The following is a 21,330-nucleotide window of genomic DNA, read 5'->3' on the forward strand; positions in this document are numbered from 1 at the left end:
CTTATCAGAATTTTTTTCCACTTAGATTTAAATTTTAGAAATTTCTTTAATAAACTTTGGTGTCCAAATTTCCCCGAAAATAATTAGGTGGCATTAATTTAAATAACCTCAATATCCGGATGTTGTAAATTATTTTGACCCCGTTAAAATTAGGGCATTTAAAGTCAAAAAGAAATACTTTCAACACTTATTCCAACAACATCGAAATGGATATCGATCAAGACTTCGCAACAATTCAAGAATCAATTCAAGCCGTCGAAAATGAAAAGAAAGGCAAAGAACCCCTCGGGTCGCCTTTTGGGAGCACCCGCCTCCCATCGATCCCGCACTTGTACGGCAGCTATGCAGCACGCAATGATCCGGACCGCATTAGCGTCCCGGAAGAAAGGAAACGGCCCTCCTCCAAGAACAAAAAACCTAATCAGGTGCCGTCATCCGTGGTCGCCAGTGGAGACTAGAAGAAGAGTCCGCCGACTCTTTGTTTTAGAAGGTTTAAATAAGGTTCCAGACGCGAAGTAATGTGTTTTAATTTAGGGTCTTTTTTAGTAGAGATCTACTCCGATGCCTACTGGAGATAGACTCCTATCTATGCTAACTATCTTTGTTTGGTTTTAGTTATTACGTTTGCATGTATGGCAAAAACCCTAGTTGAAAATGTTGAGTACTTATGCTAATATAATAATAAAGACTTATTCGTATAAATGTGCTGAAAATGTTGTTCTTTCCTTTTTTTCTTTCTGTAGTGGAGATAGTCGCACGTAATGACAGACATATTATTAAAGGACTCTACCTTTGCTTCCTTATCGTTGCTAACTAGAAATGAAAAATAGCAGTTCGTCCAACTGTCTTCTAGCTTCGACCAACCAAGAGGATTCCTTATATAAATATAAAGGAAGAAAGTTTCAGGAGTGATCCTGCACACTCGAACCATTCAGGTCTATGGCCATCGAGAGCTTTTTCCCACGTTGACTTGCTTTGTCTTGCTTACCTACCGAAATTTTTCTCCAAAAAAAGGACCGACTCTAAGGATGACATATATTTAAGTAAGAAACCAACAAAAGGAAAGATCACACCGGTCTAGGGAGCCGAAAGAGCTCAACCGACTTAGTAGAGAGCGATCCGAAAAGTGAGGCTCGACCTACGTGGAGAGCAGAGGCAGAGAGAGATTGTGAATGAAAAGAGTAAGGAAAAGGATCTCAAGGACCGGAACCGGCGAAAGGCAAGGAAAATTGCTCTTACTTCCCGAAGGGAGGTTGGAAATCACAGCTGCAAGCCGCTCTTCTTTCATAAAGCAAATGTACTTGGTGCTTTCGTACGTAGAGAATGCTTTTAGCTCTTTTCACGACTCGCTCCTATCTCATCCGTTGCTCTAGCTAATTGTCCCCCTTTCCAAGTGTGATTTCTATCTTATGTATGGCCGTGCCTAAGGGCATATCGTTTGAAGTAGATTCTTCTTTTTGATCAATCAAAAACCCTTCCCAAACAGAGAAGCTTCTTCCAAAGCATAGGCTTTCTGATGTAGATTATGATATCTATAGAGACGGATCTTCTATATATCGTAGAATGAAGTAGCACATGGGTAGATATATATATATATATATATATATATATATATATATATATATATATATATATATATATATATATATATATCCGGGTCTTCCGTTCCGTCATCCCAAGCTTATGTTCTTCATGTATCATTCGGCACTAATGACTCATGAAATGAGCTCGATACTTCCACATATTATGGGTAAGGTAGGAGACATCTCTATTTTTTCCCCGGGAATCTTTAGAATTCCCCTCGCTAGCTTTCAATTCGCCTCGACCATCAAATGAAATATGAATAACCCGTCCTCCTCTCTTTGAAAGAGGGCGCTTTCGCTGGCTACCTGCGTTTTGAAAGAATTTTTTTTCTCTATATTACTATATCTCGTCGGTCAATAATTTTTTATGAGGAACTACGAACTCAATCACTTCTGCTCCTTACTCTTCCGTTTTCTCGTCGAGGTCTATCCTGCAGAGGTACTCAAATTGGATCAGTGATCGATTTCTAGGTTCATCGTAAGCCTAATTGGTTATTTCCTATTACGTAAATCAATAGTTCAAACCGCACTCAAAGGTAGAGCATTTCCCATTTTTATAGGAACTTTTGTACCAGAAAGAATGGTATCTCCAATTATAGCCCCTCTGGGATGTAAAATATATCTCTTCTCACCATCACCATAATGTATGAGACAAATGTATGCATTTCGATTAGGGTCGTATTCTATGGTTACGATTCTACCATATATGTCTTTTTCATTCCGTCGAAAATCTATATTACGGTATAGACGCTTATGACCTCCCCCTCTATGCCTTGCGGTAATGATTCCTCCGGCATTACGACCTTTACCACAACGTCTTTGTCCATAGATCAAATTATTTCGTGAATTGGATTTCACTTGACTGTCTACGGTTCCATTGTGTCTGCTCGGGGTAGAAGTTTTGTATAAATGTATCGTCATGCTATTAAGTATTTTGATTGTTGTTCTTTTCTTTATAAGAGGTGGAATAGAATAACTCGGTTGAAGCGTAATGATCATACGTCTGTAATGCATTGTATGTCTCATAATAGGTCCCATTCTTCTACTCTTTCCCGGAAGTCGATGACTATTCAAAGCTATTACCTTGGAGAAGTGGGTGGGGGTGTATCTTAAAAGTTACAAACAGCAAACAACTATTCACAGCAAAAGCAAGTCATGACTAATTACATAAAATAATTGAGAATTACTCTCTCCGTCCCAATTTATATGACATTTATTTCTTTTTAGTTGGCTCCCAATAGAATGATATTTTTTTTTTACTTTCTTTACCCTTAATGAAATGATTTCTATATATTTTTTTTTTACTTTCTTTACCCTTAATGAAATGATTTCTACTTTCCCAGCCACACAACTTTCTATGATTTGTTTTAAACCACAAATTTCAAAAATCTTACTTTATTCTTCAACTTCGTGTCCAGTCAAACTCAAACACCTTTCATATAAAATGGGACGGGACGGAGGGAGTACTGAATGGTTTTGAATTATTCCACTTAAATACCCAAAACTAACTTTCAACATCAACAAAATCAGTATAAAAAAACAGTAAAGAATAATGATACTAAAGTAAAAAAAATAAAATAATAATAATAATAATAATAATAAAAAAAAAGAACTTACTATTTTATGCATAAAATCTTCATTAAGTAAAAGCAAGAGAAATGATTTTGAATTACAAACAGCAAACAACTATTCACAGCAAAAGCAAGTCATGACTAATTACATGAAATAATTGAGAATTACTGAATGGTTTTGAATTATTCCACTTAAACACCCAAAACGTAACTTTTAACGTCAAGAAAATCAGTAAAAACAAAAATTAGGCCTCAACAACCAAAAATAAAGTAAAAAAGAACTTACTATTTTATGCATAAAATCTTCATTAGGTAAAAGCAAGAGAAATGATGGATGGATGGTGGGGTCCACTAGCATTTTTGAGAAATTGAAATTATCACATTAAATAAAAAATGAGAAGATGAAAAAAATGCTTCCTACAACTTGCAGAACATCAGTGAAAAACAATGGAAGACGGTGAAGAAGGGCAACAAAAGGTTCTTGAAAGGGTAAGTAAATAAAAATAAGGGCAAAGGCGCAAATATACCCTCAACTTTTAGAGCATATAATCCCGTTATAAAAGTGGTGTATATATATCCTGTCATTACATTACAAAATGGTGCAAATATACTCTTGTTGCAAAATGATGCAAATATACTCTTTTTACTAATGGAATTTTAAAAAAAAAATCATTTAGGTTATTTTTAATTAAAAAAATGCCACTTGACTTTAAAAAAAAAAGTCTACCCATTTTTTAGGTAGACATACTTTTCTAAAGCTACATAGTAATTTTTTTCCTAGTGGGTCGGGTCTGGTTCGTTTAAAAAAATGGATAGACTTATTTTTTAAAGTCACGGAGATATTTTTTTAAACGAACCAGACCCTACACGCTAGAAAAAAAATTACTATGTGGCTTTAAAAATATGTCTACTAAAAAAAAATAGGTAGACTTTTTTTTAAAGTCACGTGACATTTTTTTTAAATTAAAAAAAAAACTAAATGATTTTTTAAAAGAATCCCGTCAGCAAAACGGGTATATTTGCACCATTTTGCTTGTAGGGGTATATTTATACCATTTTATAATGGCAGGAGTATATATATACCACTTTTGTAACGAAGGGCATATATGCTCTAAATCGCAAAAGTTGAGGGGCATATTTGCACCTTTACCCTAAAAATAATGTACCTTTATGGGGAAACGAAATGAAAGAAATAAAATGAGAGAAACACAATTGTGTTGGGTGATTTGCTGCTCATGGTCTATAAATGATCCCTTAACTATGAGAGTAGGTTTAAAATCGTCCCTTAACTATGAACTTATCAGTTTTGGTCCTTTAAGTTTGTCACATGTTAACAAAAATGGTCCCTTAACTTTGAGAGTTGATTAAAAATAGTCTCTTAACTATGAGGGTTGGTTAAAAATAATCCCTTAAGTATGCACTTAATAGTTTTGGTCCTTTAAGTTCGTCAAAAGTTAACACTTTTAGTCTCCGACAAAATATTTATCAAACTTTGTTTGTTAGATTTGACGAGAATTATGAAAAAATGAAAAAGATTAGCGAGAACTCACATTTAGGGCGCATTACTAAAGAAAAGGCCAAATACCTCAGGACAAAACCGACGGACTTTAGTCGATTATAGAGAAAACTAAGGAAAAACCCAACAGACTTGATAATATTAGAAAATAGTGTCTCGAAACACAAAGACCAAGGACTATGTCGATTAAAACCGAGGGAGCATATCGGCTAAGTAAAATACAACAGACCTTAGAAATAAATTAGAAATAGCAGAAACTACAAAAATTGTCACTACTAAAAACAAGTGAAAAAATGATGGATGAAAATTGATGGATAAAATCGAGGGACACTTATATTTTGTTTTTAGTTTTTATTGTTTTTTACGAAACCAACGAACGTCCATCAGTTATTTTCGAGAAAAAATGCACAGATTTTTTTTTTTTTTTAAAGAACCACTAAGATGGAAGTATTTATTTTCGGGTTTTCAGTAAAACGAGTCTAGTGCATTTTACTTAGCCGATGGACTCCCTCGATTTTAATCAACAGAGTCTGTCGGTCTTTGTGTTCCGAGACACTATTTTCTGACATTATCAAGTCTGTAGGTTTTTCTTCAGTTTTTTCCTATAACCGACTGACGTCCGTCGATTTTGTCCCGAGGTATTTGGCCTTTTCTTTAGTAATGTGTACATCTAAATGTGAGTTCTCACTAATTTTTTTTTTCATAGTTCTCGTCAAATCTAATAAACAGAGTTCGATGAATATTTTATCGGAGACTAAAAGTGTTAACTTTTGGCGAACTTAAAGGACCAAAACTATTAAGTGCATACTTAAGGGACTATTTTTAACCAACCCTCATAGTTGATGGACCATTTTTGTTAACTTATGACAAACTTAAAGGACCAAAACCGTTGAGTGCATAGTTAAGGGACCATTTTGAACCTACTCTCATAGTTAAGGGACCATTTATGTCCTTTTCTCATTTGTCATACATCAAAAGTTTTACCAAAGATAAAACAGGTTAAACTTGAAGGTTTACCATGGACAAATAAATATAAAGGAAAATACATAAAAACCCTCCAACCTATAGTCATATTAACACACACTTGTTCTTCACAGGGATCTTTAGTACGCTGAACTTATTTTTTCATTATTTCTTATTCCTTAAACGTTGACTTGTCCAAAAAGGTTAATACATCTCTTGTAGGCGCATAAGGAGTGAAATAAAAAGACCCCAATTCAGGGGCGGAGTTAGAATTTTTTTTAAGAGTGCTCGAATATATACATGTAATACATATCAAAGGGTGTTCGGTTGAACATTCTTGCTGTGCTGTGACACTGTCCTAACTGCTGATGAATGTGTATGTGTTGGTCCAAATCAACATAAAATAAAGGCCTTCAATGGTTACTTCCAATCCCTCTTTATTATCCCGTTGTATCACCCATTTTCGGAGATTGAGACCTATCCCAGAAGGTGTCATTCTTCCTCTTTATTTCAGTCATTTTCAAAGATTGAAGCTCTGGTGATGTCAAAACTCAATTGTGGTTTAAAGAAGCTAGTTTAATTTAGTGTAAATTTGTAATCTTTAATACATTTCAAATTTAGAGTGAGAAATTTCTTCCCCAATTTATGTGTATGAACAGTTAGAGTTAGTAATGACAAATACCGACTTAAATAAATTGTATTGATGAAGCATACTCAATGCTTAAGGTCATGCAATGCAACACATGAAACTTTGCTGCAAAAGCAGACTTCTTGGTCAAAGCCAAATCTTATGAAGATCTTGGTCTTGCTCCTGCTATGATGTATGTCCCTTCTATTGTTGTTGGTTAAGTTCTTTTGATAATTTTGTCGTTCAATTGATGTTATTGCATTGTTTTGATAATTTACAGCCCACGAATTGCAAGTCTTTTCTGTGGAGAGACATAAAAGAATTGGCGCACTATGACAATCTCAAGATGCAATTGGCTGAGGGCAAAAGTTTCAACATGAATTCGGTTGAGCTTGATAATTCAAAAGAGAAAAGGATGCAAGTTCACAGGAAGAGCAAAGTATGTTTTGATGATAACATAAACGTTTAACGGATTAGAAAAAAATGAAGAGTATGCAATCGAATTAGCAAGTCTTAGCGAAACATTAAAAAGCATCGAGAACGTGGGTTGGAGAACTGAAAACAGCAAAGATCTAAGCACTTAAGGGCTGTTTGGCTGTTGGCTTGTAAAGGAGTTATTCATGTATTAAAATAAGCATAGCTAATCCCATGTTTGTTAGCAACCGCACGACGCCTTATTGTTCGCATTTTATTTTACAGTCGCCTTTGGAAAAATTTGAGAGGCACACGAATCGATTTCCTTTTTTTATTGTTCTTTCCAACTATTCTAATTGAAGTGCATTAGTAAGCATAAATATTTGAACGATTATTTTGAAGGAAATAAAAAAAGGAATGCGTATAGGAAAATTTACAGGTGCTGTTCTGGGTTGGCTTTTCAATCACAATATACCTGGGCAAAAACAACTCTAATAGAAAATAGGGAAAAGGATCAAAAATCATATTTTAGAAAGAGTAAAATATCTTAATTCTAATTTGGATCAAAATACCCCTTCCCTCATTAAAATTTTCAAATACACTCCTATCTTAGTGGAAATTCCCAAAATAACCCGATTTCATTTTTAAACCTGCTCCATTTAAACCCGAACCAACTAAATAAAAAATCCATATGGATTACCCGCTCGTGTGGGCTCCAGATGTAGGACTCAAAAACAAGTTGGTCGCATATGTTTTTTTTTATGTAGTTAAATCGGGTTTAAATGGAGCAAGTTTAAAATGAAATCGGGAGATTTGGGAATTTCCGTTCAGATAAGGATATATTTGAAAACTTAAATAACAAGAGGGCTATTTTTGACCCAAATTTGTAACGAAAGATATATTTAGCCGTTTTCCCAAAGTAGATGGGCATTTTTGACCCCTTTTCCCTACAAAATATGATTGCGAAGTTGCAATATGAACAGAAAACCTTCAAGTCTTCACACATATCATCAATAGGACACACGTTCATTTCTAATCGCCATGAAATGGTGGAGACTATTAAGGAGAAAATACTATATAAAGGAAATTTTATTCACGTAAAGACATTAATAAACGGCAAAGAGCCTGACAAAAGGAACTTCTCATGAGTTTGCAGCGCAGATAAACAGACCACACACAAAACATAAAATAACAAAACATAAACAGATAACACAAACATCATAAGATCAACAAACATGTGAATTTCCAACACAGTAGCATCCCCGGCAAAGCAAACTAACTCAAGACAGCAATCCCAGGCAAAGCAAACCAATTCAAGACAGCAATTTAAATAGGTGGGAACACTTGTGATCTCATTCCTCTTCGGACTCGGATTCAGCGCTTTGTAGCCACTCGACGAATGGTTTGACATTCTTCCAAATTTTGGAGTCCTCATTTGCAGCAACGCCCTTGTTGTACCACTCTACTATATATTCCTCATCCAACACATCGGCATCATACAAAGCTTTCAAAACCAGAGCCACTTCCTTCAGTGCGACTGAGTTAGATTTCCCACAAAATTCTTCTATAGCTCGAAGCAATCGTAGTTGAGACTCCTCGTCTTGAGCAACAGCAGCAAGGTAGCTTTTCTTCTTAAGAACCTCCTTGGCAAATCCCTTCTCAACGCCATCCAAGAGTGCCTCGTACAAAGCAGTAATAACTTCCTGAGGAGACCCAGAGAGTGAACCCAAAAAGGATTGTAATTTGCTGGAAGTAACTCCCTTTTTTAGATTTGCTTTCACTTCCCTAACGAGCCTCTCATGATTTGTCTCTCCATTCTCGGTCTTGGAATTCTCAGGTGTCACAGACGCAGCTTTAGGACTTGGGGTTTGAGTAGTTGCCTTGGATTTCTTCTTCTCTGACTCAACTGCGGACAGCATAACCATTTCAGCTGTCGCAGCATTTAGCTGTTCTTGTATACGCTGCTGAGCAGCTTCTAGTGATGTATCAGTTTGCCACTGGATGTCATCATCGTCATCTTCTTCATCCTCCGCTTCTTTCACATTAACATGGTTCCTAGGTGGTGAAGCACAATCCTCATCGGAGCCACCATGTTTCTTTTTAGAACTAGGCTTTGTGCTAGCATCTTTGGAGGAAACCTTTTTCTTTGTTTCTTTCTTCAGCTTCTTTAGCTCTTCATCAGCAGCCTCACCTTCCTTTAGTCGTTCCTTCTCAGCTCTTCTCATTGCTTTCTTGTCCTTGGAGCCCTTCTTTGCCTCAGGCGGGTTCTTAAGTATAAAAGTTGTCAGCTTGTCCCTCATGTCCACATCAGAAATGAAACCACATGCAGCACATTTTAGTTGGATCATCTGAGTTTTGGTTATTAAGACCTCTGTTTCAGGGTTTCCGCAACCATAGCACTGAACGTATTTCTTAATGAAGTTCTCAAGAAGACCAGCAAGTTTGGGAGTTTCATGAGCTCCATTGACAAGGGCAGTTCCAGTTTTTTCATCGAATTTTGACTGAGCCCCAAGCTCATTACCAAAATATTTTGTTGTATAGGATGGAGGCCTTGCTAACGCTTTGGCAATATCAACCATATTCACCACATTTGTCTTGATGCCATTCCCACGCCCCTCTATCTTGGTAATCATCCTGGGCATCTTATACCTGTAGAAGGCATCATCACTGTTGCCAGCACCAATGTTCTGCAAAGCCATCTTTGATTCAGTAGATAATTCCGGGATGGAGTGTTAAGAATGTTCAGAGAATTCTTCAGCAGAACAATTGCAAAGTGCTGGTTGTGCCTTCCAGCAACCAGAAAAGTCGAAGTGTTCTTCCTTGAATGGTATGAGATGCATACAGTCAACCCGACAAGAGAAATGGCGGTTCTTTTTTCTTGACCAAGGACAATACTCTCCAAGCAATCCAATGGATCCCAAATAGAAGATGGCTTGTTCGGACATAAAAGAAGTTTCACTTAGACCACTACAACTTTGAAACTCTACAGAAGGCACACAAAAGCTGCAACCTTCAAAAAGATGAACCATGAGTCAAATACAGGCAAAGAAACTAAAAGTTACTACACTAAATTATATTAATAAATGAGAGGTAAATGGTTCTAACAATGACAGGTTAAAACTGTTCTACCCTTAAGATTCAAAATTCAGTTCCTTTCGGAAATAGTAGCTTGAAACACTACACATTCTATAAACCTTTTGCAATAAATATGAGCATCCAACAACAACACAACATACCCAGTTGAATCCCACAATGTGGGGTCTGGGGAGGGTAAAGTGTACGTAGACCTTACCCCCACCTTGGAAGGTAGGGAGGTTGTTTCTGAAAGACCCTTGGCAAATATCAGCATCCATAGAGATGAATAAATAGAACAACAAAGGTGCAGAACGATAAATTAATCTGCCAAGGAACTTCATCATTCCCTTAAGTCATTTATCAGTGCGTATATAAGATCCCAAACTGCATACTCTAGACAAGATTGCTTAGCTTCAAAAAGTAGACCATATTTTTAACAGAAATAGCCGACATGATTCTTGTTCCTTCCTCCGTCCCAATTTATGTGACTCTTTCTTTCTTAATCAGTCCATAAAAGTCTGATATATGAACTATCCATTTCTGTTCCGCTCTATTTCACCTCATTTCATTCCGATCCCCCAAAAAAGTAATATTCATCATTCAAGCTCACTTTCGAAAAAGAAAAAAAAAAAGATAACAGCGCAAATACAGGCAACAACTATCAAATAAGCAAAATTCTTTTACAATCATCTACGACTAAAGAAATCAGTGTCAGCTTAAAACATACAAAAAACATTCAATCTATTTGGAATTATCTATATCTGCTCTGCTCTATTTCGCTTCATCTCACGCCGATTCCTAAATAAATTGTCTTTTAAGCCAAATTAGGCGACCTCTAAAGCTAGAGATTCTCCAAACACAGAAACCTAATCAGTAAATAACTAAATATATTATCAAATCACTAAAACAAAATAGATCGAAAAAATAGGTGGAAAGAAAACTGAAACAAAATCGATCAGGACGAAGATGAACTTATACAACATAAATAAATACGCAATGACCATTCATTCAAAATTATGTTACTCAATCAAAAAATAAGAATAAAAAGTAATCAAATACCTTATAGTTGGAGAGAAAAGTAAAACAAAATAGATCACGATCGAAGACGAACTTATATATAACATAAATAAATACGCAATGACCACTTATTCATTAAACAACTTCAAAATTACGTTACGTTACTCAATCGATAAAGCTAAAAATAAGAACAAAATTAATCAAATACCTTAATACATAGAACGACGAACGAAGCGGAACAATGAGAGAGCAATTGATAAAAATTGTAAATTTGGGTTTAATCAACGATAAGGAAGGCGGCCTAGAAGTTTCCTTTATATCTATAGGGTTTCAAAGTGTATTATTGCTAAGATAGAACAGTTTTTTTGTTGGACGGGCCTATTTTATTTTTTGGCTGAATTTAATTTGCGAAAAATAAATATCAACGCAGGTGTGAGGTAATAAAGTTGGGGTCAAGGGAACGAAACGTAAATAATGTCAAGGATAAATATATAAAAAAAAATATAACAATGGGCAAATATAGCTTTTTTCTATAAATATAGGGGCAAGCCTGACTCTTTTCCGTATAAAGAGACCAAGTTACTCTCCCACAACTGAAGGCGAACTCAACACCCCGCATGCCTTGAACATATGAACGTGGACGATAAGTTGGGGTGCAACATCGAGTAAACAATGAATCGAAAGGGGTCCGTTTCTATATCTCAATTGCTATTATGAATTAATTACTTTTGTATTATTTTTTTTTAAACTATCTTGTTATGTGTTACTTGAGCTGAGGGTCTTTCGGAAACACGCTCTCTATCTTCACAAGATTAAAATAGCCTGCTGCGTACACTCTACCCTCCTCAAACCCTGCCTGTAGAAATACACTGATGTTCTTATTATTTTGGTATAAAGAAATAAATTTTAAACCTAACTTAATTCCAAAAGTAACACATGGACCTTACTCCACAGAGAGAGATTGTCTGCTAAAAGAGCTGAGTCCTTCGCGTATATCCCCTTGTTCGAGGGTGGTCTTATTGCTCGTCTTTAATATTTCATACGTCTGATTAGTTTATAATAATTGGGTATAGAGTCAATCAAGTGATAATATTATTGATCAGACTACTCAAAATAGCAAGGGACATGATAGAACAGTTTTTTTGTTGGACAGGTCTATTTTATTTTGGCTGAATTTAATTTGTGAAAAATAAATAACAACGTAGGTGTGAGGTAATAAAGTTGGGGTCAAGGGAACGAAACGGTAAATAATGTCAAGGATAAATTTTTTAAAAAAATTATAACGATGGACAAATATAGTTTTTTTCTAAAAATATAGGGGCAAGCATGACTCTTTTCCGCCGCATGCCTTGAACATATGAACGTGGACAATAAGTTGGAGCTGCAACATCGAGCAAACAATGAATCGAAAGGGGTCTGTTTCTATATCTCAATTGCTAGTATGAATTAATTACTTTTGTATTTTTTTTTAAAACTATCTTGTTAGGTGTTATTTGAGCCGAGAGTCTTTCGGAAACACGCTCTCTATCTTCACGAGGTTAGAATAGGTCTGCGTACACTCTACCTTCCCCAAACCCCACTTATATAGATACACTGATGTTATTATTATTTTGGTATAAACAAATAAATTTTAAACCTAACTTAATTCCAAAAGTAATACACGGACCTTATTCTACGGAGATTGTCTGCTAAAAGAGCTGAGTCCTTCGCGCATATCCCCTTGTTCGAGGGTGGTCTTATTGCTCGTCTTTAATATTTATCGTTCGGCACTTTAAGTGGCCAAAAGTACGCCTGAGATTCTGGGTTCAATCTGGGTTCAAATCCCAACAGAGTATAAAAAAATTGGCAAGGCAGAATTTCCTAGTAAATTAGGTCTATTCTGGCAAAAGTTAGGCCTTAACTTTGTAGAATCCCAGCAGACTAAAAAAACAAATTCATAAGGCATAATTTATATATAGAAAGGCATAAGTTTGCCCCTTGTCCGGCATAACTTTTGTCTTAGGCATTACTTAGACAGAGGCCTAACTTTCGCGAAATCTTGTCTTGCGAGATTGCTTATTTTTTTTATTGAGTCAGGTTCGAACCCAGAATCTCAAGGTATTTTCAGCCACTTTTTTAGGCGAAGGGAAAAAATTAAAGACCAACAATTTGAGGGGCAAAAATTAAAGACCAACGCGTTTGAAGGGAAACCCGCGCAAAAAAAAAAAAGAAAAAAAAAAAGAAAGAGATATCACAATATACTGTGTTGGGTTGTTTAATGTTACTTTCTCCGTTCATTTTTACTTGTCATGTATTGACTTGGAACATCTCTTAAGGAGCCATAAATAAAATGATAATTTTACGATATCACCCCTTATTATTACTAAGAGCCTGTTTGGATAGGCTTATGATTGTTGACTTATAAGTCAAAAGCCATAAGTTAGGAATTCTAACTTATGACTTTTGGCTTATTTTTGTCATTTTAGCTAAACAACACTTTTTTATTTTACCCAAATATCACAAAAATGCTTAAAAGCTATTTTGACTTAATAGCACCTGATAAGCGATCCAAACAGGCTTTAAGTCATCTAATGATTGAAATCAATCAAACACAATTTAAAAGTTGTGCGGCCATTAATAGAATTTATTGAAGTCTTTAACCCAATAATTTATACTAGTAAGGATAAAATAGGTACGAAATGATAAATGATATTTTGATTTTCAGAAAATTAGATAATTAAAAATGAACATCTATTTTAATATAGAGAACACTTGAAAATATTTTTCCCAGAACTTCTAACATTGAGCTCCGTATTCCAGAGTCAAATAAACTAGAGCGAATGCGGTTCCTGTTGAAAATCGGGTCCTTGTACGAAACCCCCAAAGACACACCTCATGCTAAAATCGTTAAATGCATGCGACACAAACAATTTATTACAAAAACACGAGTTTGGAGGAAGAACGCTCCAACAAGTACTAGGTTTTAAATATACCTCGATTTGCTTTCTCTAATTCAACTAAATATTCCAATGTCGTTAATAAATCACAATCTACATAATTAATTTCATTCGTGTCACGATTCAAATCTAGCACTTACTGACACCCAACGAGCTATTATTTTCACAAGGTGAGCTCCAGTGGTGGATTTAAAGTAGTGTCAAGGGGGTTCAACCACATTTATTACAAAATTACACTACGAGCTCTTGAATCCCCTTGACATGAAGAAAAATTCAAGTATAGTGGTAAAGGGGGCTCAAAATTGCTTTAGGTCATATGTTCAAATAACAACGGAGACATTCTAGATTTTTTTTGTATGCCCTAGTATAAATTTTTTATTCTGCCACTATCTAGCTCTTTATACTAGTAACATCAAATAAGGCAAAGAAGATACTAAGTTTGATGTAACATTAGTGCGGAAACATAGACAATATCTGAAGGCAACATCCCATAACACTTGAGAATCAACTAAGTCATGGAACTACTAGTATTTGAGTAAAGTACGAGACATTTTTCGGAATTCAAGACAATACAAAATAATAAATGATGGATGGTTGAAAAGAGCCTTCACGAACGAACGAGTGACTCACCTCAACTAGATAGGATTGGGTCGGATTGGATATCATGGATCTACTATTAGACCACCCTCAACATGTCTTGCACTACATAAACACGTGATCGAAAGGCCTAATAAATTCATAGGCTCGCTCTCTTAGCATACCCAAGATTTTAGAAAAACTGTTGATAGTGGGTATGTTGTTGTTGATAGTGTATAAATTGCAACAAAATCATGACAAGTATAGAATCAATAACAAGTATGCAACTCATATAGGAGTCATGAACATAATCACACAGGAAAATCATGATCTTATTGATACTACTAGACTGCTAAAGTTGTTGGAACTGCTTGATAACTGTTATGGTGCACTGAGACTGCTCATCACACGTCTTACCCATCTGTAGAGCGTTGGTGTCTATATGACCCGCCTGATGCGATGCCTCAACCACTGGTCTTGATCGAAACTGGCTCAATAATATAGAGCTACTAGCTGGCCATCTGATATGATCATGCACAGGCTGTGGGTGATGCGAACTGAGTGATAATATGTTAAACGATATCACAAAGAGCCTATCAAATGCTGGAAGTATCAACTGATGCCAGATACCTTTAAAAGTAACTAATCCAACTCATGCTCGATCTGTCAAGTAGATAGTTTAAATGCGTACAAGAGACGCCTAACACATACTTTAGGAGGAAAGCAAGTATCTAAGAGCTAAAGTTTCACTTTTCTCGAATGTTAACAAATCTTACTTCACTTGAAGCGTCCAACACTGCTTGAACGAACTCCAATGGCTTCAATTTTTTTATTCAAAAAGATGAAAAACATGTTCAAATTAGTCTAGGAAAACTAATCCCATAATTCAAGGACACCTCAATATCAAAATCAACATAGCCAAATTAGCGGCCTCCTAGATTTGGTAATGATTTTTCATTTTAACATCTCAACTTGAGACTATTTCTTATTAAGTATCCAACTCAACAGATATGTGCCTCTTAAATACCAAACGACGACATGATACAATTTGTAAGAGTATTTCTTATCAAGTACTTCAGCCTCAACAAATATGTTCCTCTTAAAACGATGGCATGATACATTTTGAACGTTACCTTTCGTAAGCAGGTAAAATGCAAAAAAAGAAGGGAAAAGGGTCAAAAATACCCCTTTACTTTTTTTAAAAAAAAAGAGTTTAAAAATATCATAAATTTATTTTTAGGTCAAAAAATACCCCTCCCATCCCAAAGTTTTCAAATATCCCTGTCTTGTGGAAATTATCCCCCAAAATAACCCGAAATCATTTTTTAAACTCGCTCCATCATTTAAACCCGACCCAACTAAATAACAACCCATAAGAATTCTTTATTCCCCCAATACATGGTTTAAAGTTTGAGGAAACTGGGTGAATAAGGGGATCTTATGAGTTATTATTTAATTGAGTCAGATTTAAATAATGGAGCGGATTTAAAAAATAATTTCGGGTTATTTTGAGGGATAATTTCCGTCAAGACAGGGGTATATTTGAAAATTTTAAAGATGAGAGGATATTTTTGACCCAAAATAAATTCGAAGAATATTTTTAGCTCTTTTTCCAAAGTAGAGGGGTATTTTTGACCCTTTTCCCAAAAAAGAATGTACTATTTAATTTATAACTCTCAAGAGCAGTTAATAGAAAGAGGGTCACAGGCCTAGATGAAATTCAGTTCAAGCATTGGGAAAAAACTTTTACAAGTTAACAGCAAGACAAGGTTTGAATACAAGTCAGCACCAAATGCGATAAATAAGGGAACTTTTATTCAAGTAAAGACATTTAAAGGCGACGAGTCTAGCAAAAGGAACTTAATACGAGCCCACACCAAAGACAAACAGACATACAACACAAACATCATAAAATAACATATGAATTTCCAATATGGCAGTATCTCAGGCAAAGCAAACCAGACAGCAATCTGAAGAGGGGGAAACACTTCTGAACTTATTCCTCCTCGGACTCCGACTCAGCACTTTGTAGCCATTCAACAAATGGTTTGACATTCTTCCAAATTTTCGAGTCCTTGTTCGCAGCAACACCCTTGTTGTACCACTGTACTATATATTCCTCTTCCAACAAATCCGCATCATACAAAGCTTTCAAAACCAGAGCCACTTCCTTCAGTGCAACTGAGTTAGACTTCCCACAAAAAGCTTCTATAGCTCTAAGCAATCGTAGTTGAGACTCCTCGTCTTGAGCAACAGCAGCAAGGTAGCTTTTCTTCTTAAGAACCTCCTTGGCAAATCCCTTTTCAATGCCATCCAAGAGTGCCTCGTACAAAGCAGTAATAACTTCCTGAGGAGACCCAGACAGTGAACCCAAAAAGGATTGTAATTTGCTGGAAGTAACTCCCTTTTTTAGATTTGCTTTCACTTCCCTAACGAGCCTCTCATGGTTTGTCTCTCCATTCTCGGTCTTGGAATTCCCAGGTGTCACAGGAGTAGCAGCTTTAGGACTTGGGGATTGAGTAGCTGCCTTTGACTTCTTCTTCTCTGACTCAACTGTGGACAGCATAACCATTTCAGCAGTCGCAGCATTTAGCTGTTCTTGTATACGCTGCTGAGCAGCTTCTAGCGATGTATCAGTCTGCCACTGGATGTCATCATCATCGTCTTCCTCATCCTCTTCTTTCACATTAACATGGCTCCTAGGTGGTGAGGCACGCTCCTCATCAGAACCACCATGTTTCTTTTTAGAGCTAGTTTTTGTGCTAGCATCTTTGGAGGAAACCTTTTTCTTTGTTTCTTTCTTCAGCTTCTTCAGCTCTTCATCAGCAGCCTCACCTTCCTTCAGCCGCTCCTTCTCAGCTCTTCTCATAGCTTTCTTGTCCTTGGAGCCCTTCTTCGCCTCAGGCGGGTTCTTAAGTATAAATGTTGTCAGCTTGTCCCTCATGTCCACATTAGAAATGAAACCACATGCAGCACATTTTAGTTGGATCATCTGATTTTTGGTTATTAAGACCTCTGTTTCAGGGTTGCCACAACCATAGCACTGAACATATTTCTTAATAAAGTTCTCAAGAAGACCAGCAAGTTTGGGAGTTTCATGAGCTCCATTGACAAGGGCAGTTCCAGTTTTCTCATCAAATTTCGACTGAGCCCCAAGCTCATTTCCAAAAAATTTTGTTGTATAGGATGGGGGCCTTGCTAATGCTTTGGCAATATCAACCATGTTCACCACATTTGTCTTGATGCCATTCCCACGGCCCTCTATCTTGGTAATCATCCTGGGCATCTTATACCTGTAGAAGGCATCATCACTGTTGCCAGCGCCTATATTCTGCAAAGCCATCTTTGATACAGTGACAAATTTCCAGATGAAGTGTTACAAACGTTGAGAGTATTCTTCAGCAGCACAAATGCAAATTGCGTCAGGAGAAGGTTGTGCCTTCCAACAACCAGAAAAGTCGAAGCGTTCTTCCTTTAATGGTATGAGATGCATACAGTCAACCTGACCAGAGAAATGACGGTTCTTTTTTCTTGAACAAGGACAATATTCTCCAAGCAATCCAATGGATCCCAAATAGAAGATGGCTTGTTCGGACATAAAAAAAGTTTCACTTAGACCACTACAACTTTGAAATTCCACAGAAGGCACGCTACCTGCAACCTTCAAAAAGACGAACCACGAGTCAAATATAGGCGAAGAAACTACGAGCGAGTAACACTAAATTATATGGAATGCCCAATATGAGAGTTAGACAATATTAATAATGCAAGGCTGCAGATAAAGTTACCTTTAGGTCATAGTAGTAGCTAGATAAACAACACAAATTCTAACAAAAACTTTGCAACAAATGGGAAAATTCATAGAGATTAATAAATAAAACATTGAATGTACAAAATGGTAAATCTTCCAAAGAATGTCAACATTCCCGTACGTCATTTATCAGTCCATAAATAAGCTTCGAAATTGATTACTCTAGAAACACTTGAAAGCGAAACCCAAGATTGCAATGTTCCAATAAGTAGGCTATCTTTATCCCCAATGCTCAGAAGTCTTTATATTTCTTCAATCAATAACCTAGAGGATTCTAGTTAATATTTATCATAGCATAGCATTCTGCCCAACCCCCACCCAGAGGATGTTTACTTGGAATGCTCCACTCCATGACCAACTAAATGAATAAATTAACCTTCAAGCCATAAAGAAGTTCAAAACATAAGTAAGACATCCAGACATGTCCCCTTCCTCAATACTACTCATAATTCAGCTCAGTTTTGACAAAAAAGAGAAACCTGACAGATATAAGCAACAGCTATCAAATAAGCTGTTTTTCTAACAGTAGGACAACTAATCAATCAATCTCTAACAAGTTATAATCTGCTATATGAACTGCACTCCACTTGATTTTTCATTCCAAAGACTAAAATTTGTGTTTCAAACCGAATTAGGAGTCCTCTAAAAATGGAGATTCTCTAAAGCCAGAAGTCTAATAACCTCACAGATCAGTTAATATATTCTCAATCGAACAACTAAAACAAAATAGATCGGAAACAAGACTTAAAAAAAAAAAAAAAAAAAACAAACAAACAAATTAAATTAGAACGATGCTGCACTTATATAACATACTTCCTCCGTTTCAATTTATGTGAACTTATTTCCTTATTAGTCCGTGCCAAAAAGAATGACCCCTTTCTATATTTAAAAATAATTTACCTTTATGTAATGATTTGCAGCCACTCAAAACATATATGACTCATTTAACACCACAAGTTTAAAAGTCTTCTCTTCTTTCTTACACTCCGTGCCCAGTCAAATAGGTAAATACTCCCTCCGTCCCAAAAAGATTGTCTTACTTTCCTTATTAGTTTGTCCCAAAAAGATTGGCACACTTTAATATTTAAAAACAATTTAACTTTATGAGATGATTTACACTCACACAAATATCTAAGGCTTGTTCTGAACCACACATTTCAAAAGTCTTCCTTTATTTCTTAAACTTCGTGTAAGTCATACTAAGACAATCTTTTTGGGACGGAAGGAGTATACACACAACAAACATCCCGCAACTTCAAAATAGATGAAAAAGCTAAGAATATACTATATTTATCCCCCAATTCCGCTAATTTTTGTACTTCTTCAAACTGAGAGCCTGTTTGGATTGGCTTATTTTAGGTGCATTTAAGCCAAAATAGCCTTTAAGCACTTTTCTAGTGTTTGGGTAAGATTAAAAAAAGTGCTTTTAAGCACTTGTTTTTAAGCCAACATAACAAAAATAAGTCATAAGTTAGGATTTCTAGCTTATGGCTTATAAGCCCATCCAAACAGGCTCTGAATCAATAACCTACATGTTTCTTGTTAATATTTAACATAGCATAGCCATATTAACACCCCCCCCCCCCCCCCCCGGCCGGGTTTACTTGGATGTTCCACTCCACGACCTAGTAAATGCACAAATTAGCCGTCAAGCCGTAAAAAGACAATCAATACTTAAATAAGACATCTAGACATCCCCTTCCCTCACTTTTGAGTTGTGACAAAAAAGGAAACCACACAAATAAGCTATTTTTAACAGTAAACCACAACCAATCAATCACAAACCACTTGGAATCTGCTATATGAACTACATATATTCATTCTACTTAATTTCGTCTTATTTCATTCCGATACCAAAGCTGTGTTTATAACCAAATAAAGAATCCTGTAAAACTAGATATTCTCTTAAAACCAGAAGAATCTCAAATATCAGTAAATAAATCTCAATCAAACAACTAAAACAAAATAGACTGGAAACAAGACTGAAAAAAACAAATTAAATACACAATGAACATCCAACATCCATTCAACAACTTAAAAATACATTACCGAGTCAATAAAAAAAAACTAAGAATGAAAAGATCTAAGCACAATTACGCAGTTCAAGGATGGAAAAAAAAAAAAGATACGTTAATAATTAGGAGAAAAAGCAATCGAGAATCTAGCTGCACTTATACAACATAATAAATAAAAATAAAAACGCAATGAACAATACATTCAACAACTTTAAAATACGATACTCAAATCGATCAATAAGCTAAAAATAGCATCTGCAGTTTAACGATGAAATAAATAAACACGCAATAACATCCATTCAAAATACTATACTCAAAAATCGATGAAAATGCTAAAAATAAGATCTAGGTAAAGCTACGCAGTTTATATATATATATATATATATATAAACACGCAATGAAGATCCAATTAACAACTATAAATTACGTAACTAAATCGATGAAAAAGCTACAATTAAGATCTAAATAGAGCTATGCAGTTCAACGATGAAAAAAAAAAACGCGAATAATTAAGAGAAAAATAAATAAAAATAAGATCTAAGTAGAGCTATGCAGTTTAACAATGAAAAAAAAAAAAAAGATAAGTGAATAATTAGGAAAAAAGCGATCCAAAACCTTACCAATAGAACAATATAGAACAGGATGAGAGAGAGAGAGAGAGAGAGAGAGAGAGGGAGAGTAATTTGATGAAAATTGTAAACTTAGGGTTTTAATAATAAAAGGATAGGGAAGTGGCAGCCTACAAGTTTCCTCTTTATATAGGGTTTCAAAGGAGATTTGAGAGAGGAGTTTTGCCACATAATTCTTGGGTAGGCATGCTACATACCAAATATTCAAATACCATACCAAAATCTTTTATGCCGATTTGATATCATATACTTTCATTTTTAGTCTATTTTAAAAAAAAATAATACATTATATTTTTATATTTAGAAATAATTTAATTAAAATAATTCATTTACCCTTAAGGAGATGATTTATAATCACACAAATATCTGTGAATCTAATTAAATTATATTACATAAATTGGGACGAATGTAATATGATTTTTGATATGCATTTTTAAAAAAATTGGTACTCCATTTGATATTGTATTTAGTATTTATTAAAAAAAAATCTATATATGAAATACCATATCGAAATATATAATCACATATTAAATTTAAATCTATATATATTATTTATTATTATAATACTAATAAATATATATAATAGTATGGTACAA

The 21,330-nt window shown here is 35.3% G+C and overlaps 2 protein-coding genes and 1 long non-coding RNA gene across 3 annotated transcripts; 1 reads left to right on the forward strand and 2 right to left on the reverse strand.

Annotated features, from left to right (window-relative positions):
- Positions 1 to 7,746: 7,746 nt before the first annotated feature.
- LOC132037811 (eukaryotic translation initiation factor 5-like) lies at positions 7,747 to 11,127 on the reverse strand. The gene is made up of 2 exons (XM_059428444.1): positions 10,976 to 11,127; positions 7,747 to 9,685 (listed from the first exon to the last, which is right to left on the reverse strand). Exon 2 carries the CDS (start codon positions 9,372 to 9,374, stop codon positions 8,028 to 8,030), a length of 1,347 nt encoding a protein of 448 aa, XP_059284427.1. The 5' UTR covers positions 9,375 to 9,685; positions 10,976 to 11,127; the 3' UTR covers positions 7,747 to 8,027.
- A 4,945-nt stretch (positions 11,128 to 16,072) lies between these two features.
- LOC132037355 (eukaryotic translation initiation factor 5-like) lies at positions 16,073 to 17,622 on the reverse strand. The gene has a single exon (XM_059427855.1). It carries the CDS (start codon positions 17,620 to 17,622, stop codon positions 16,276 to 16,278), a length of 1,347 nt encoding a protein of 448 aa, XP_059283838.1. The 3' UTR covers positions 16,073 to 16,275.
- Positions 17,623 to 17,840: 218 nt separating this feature from the next.
- LOC132037356 (uncharacterized) lies at positions 17,841 to 20,815 on the forward strand. Its single transcript, XR_009409855.1, has 2 exons — positions 17,841 to 17,961; positions 20,769 to 20,815. It is a non-coding gene; the product is annotated as an uncharacterized LOC132037356 (long non-coding RNA).
- The last annotated feature ends 515 nt before the right edge of the window (positions 20,816 to 21,330 follow it).

This window comes from Lycium ferocissimum, chromosome 11 (genome assembly GCF_029784015.1).
Source record: "Lycium ferocissimum isolate CSIRO_LF1 chromosome 11, AGI_CSIRO_Lferr_CH_V1, whole genome shotgun sequence".
Classification (NCBI taxonomy): Eukaryota; Viridiplantae; Streptophyta; class Magnoliopsida; order Solanales; family Solanaceae; genus Lycium; species Lycium ferocissimum.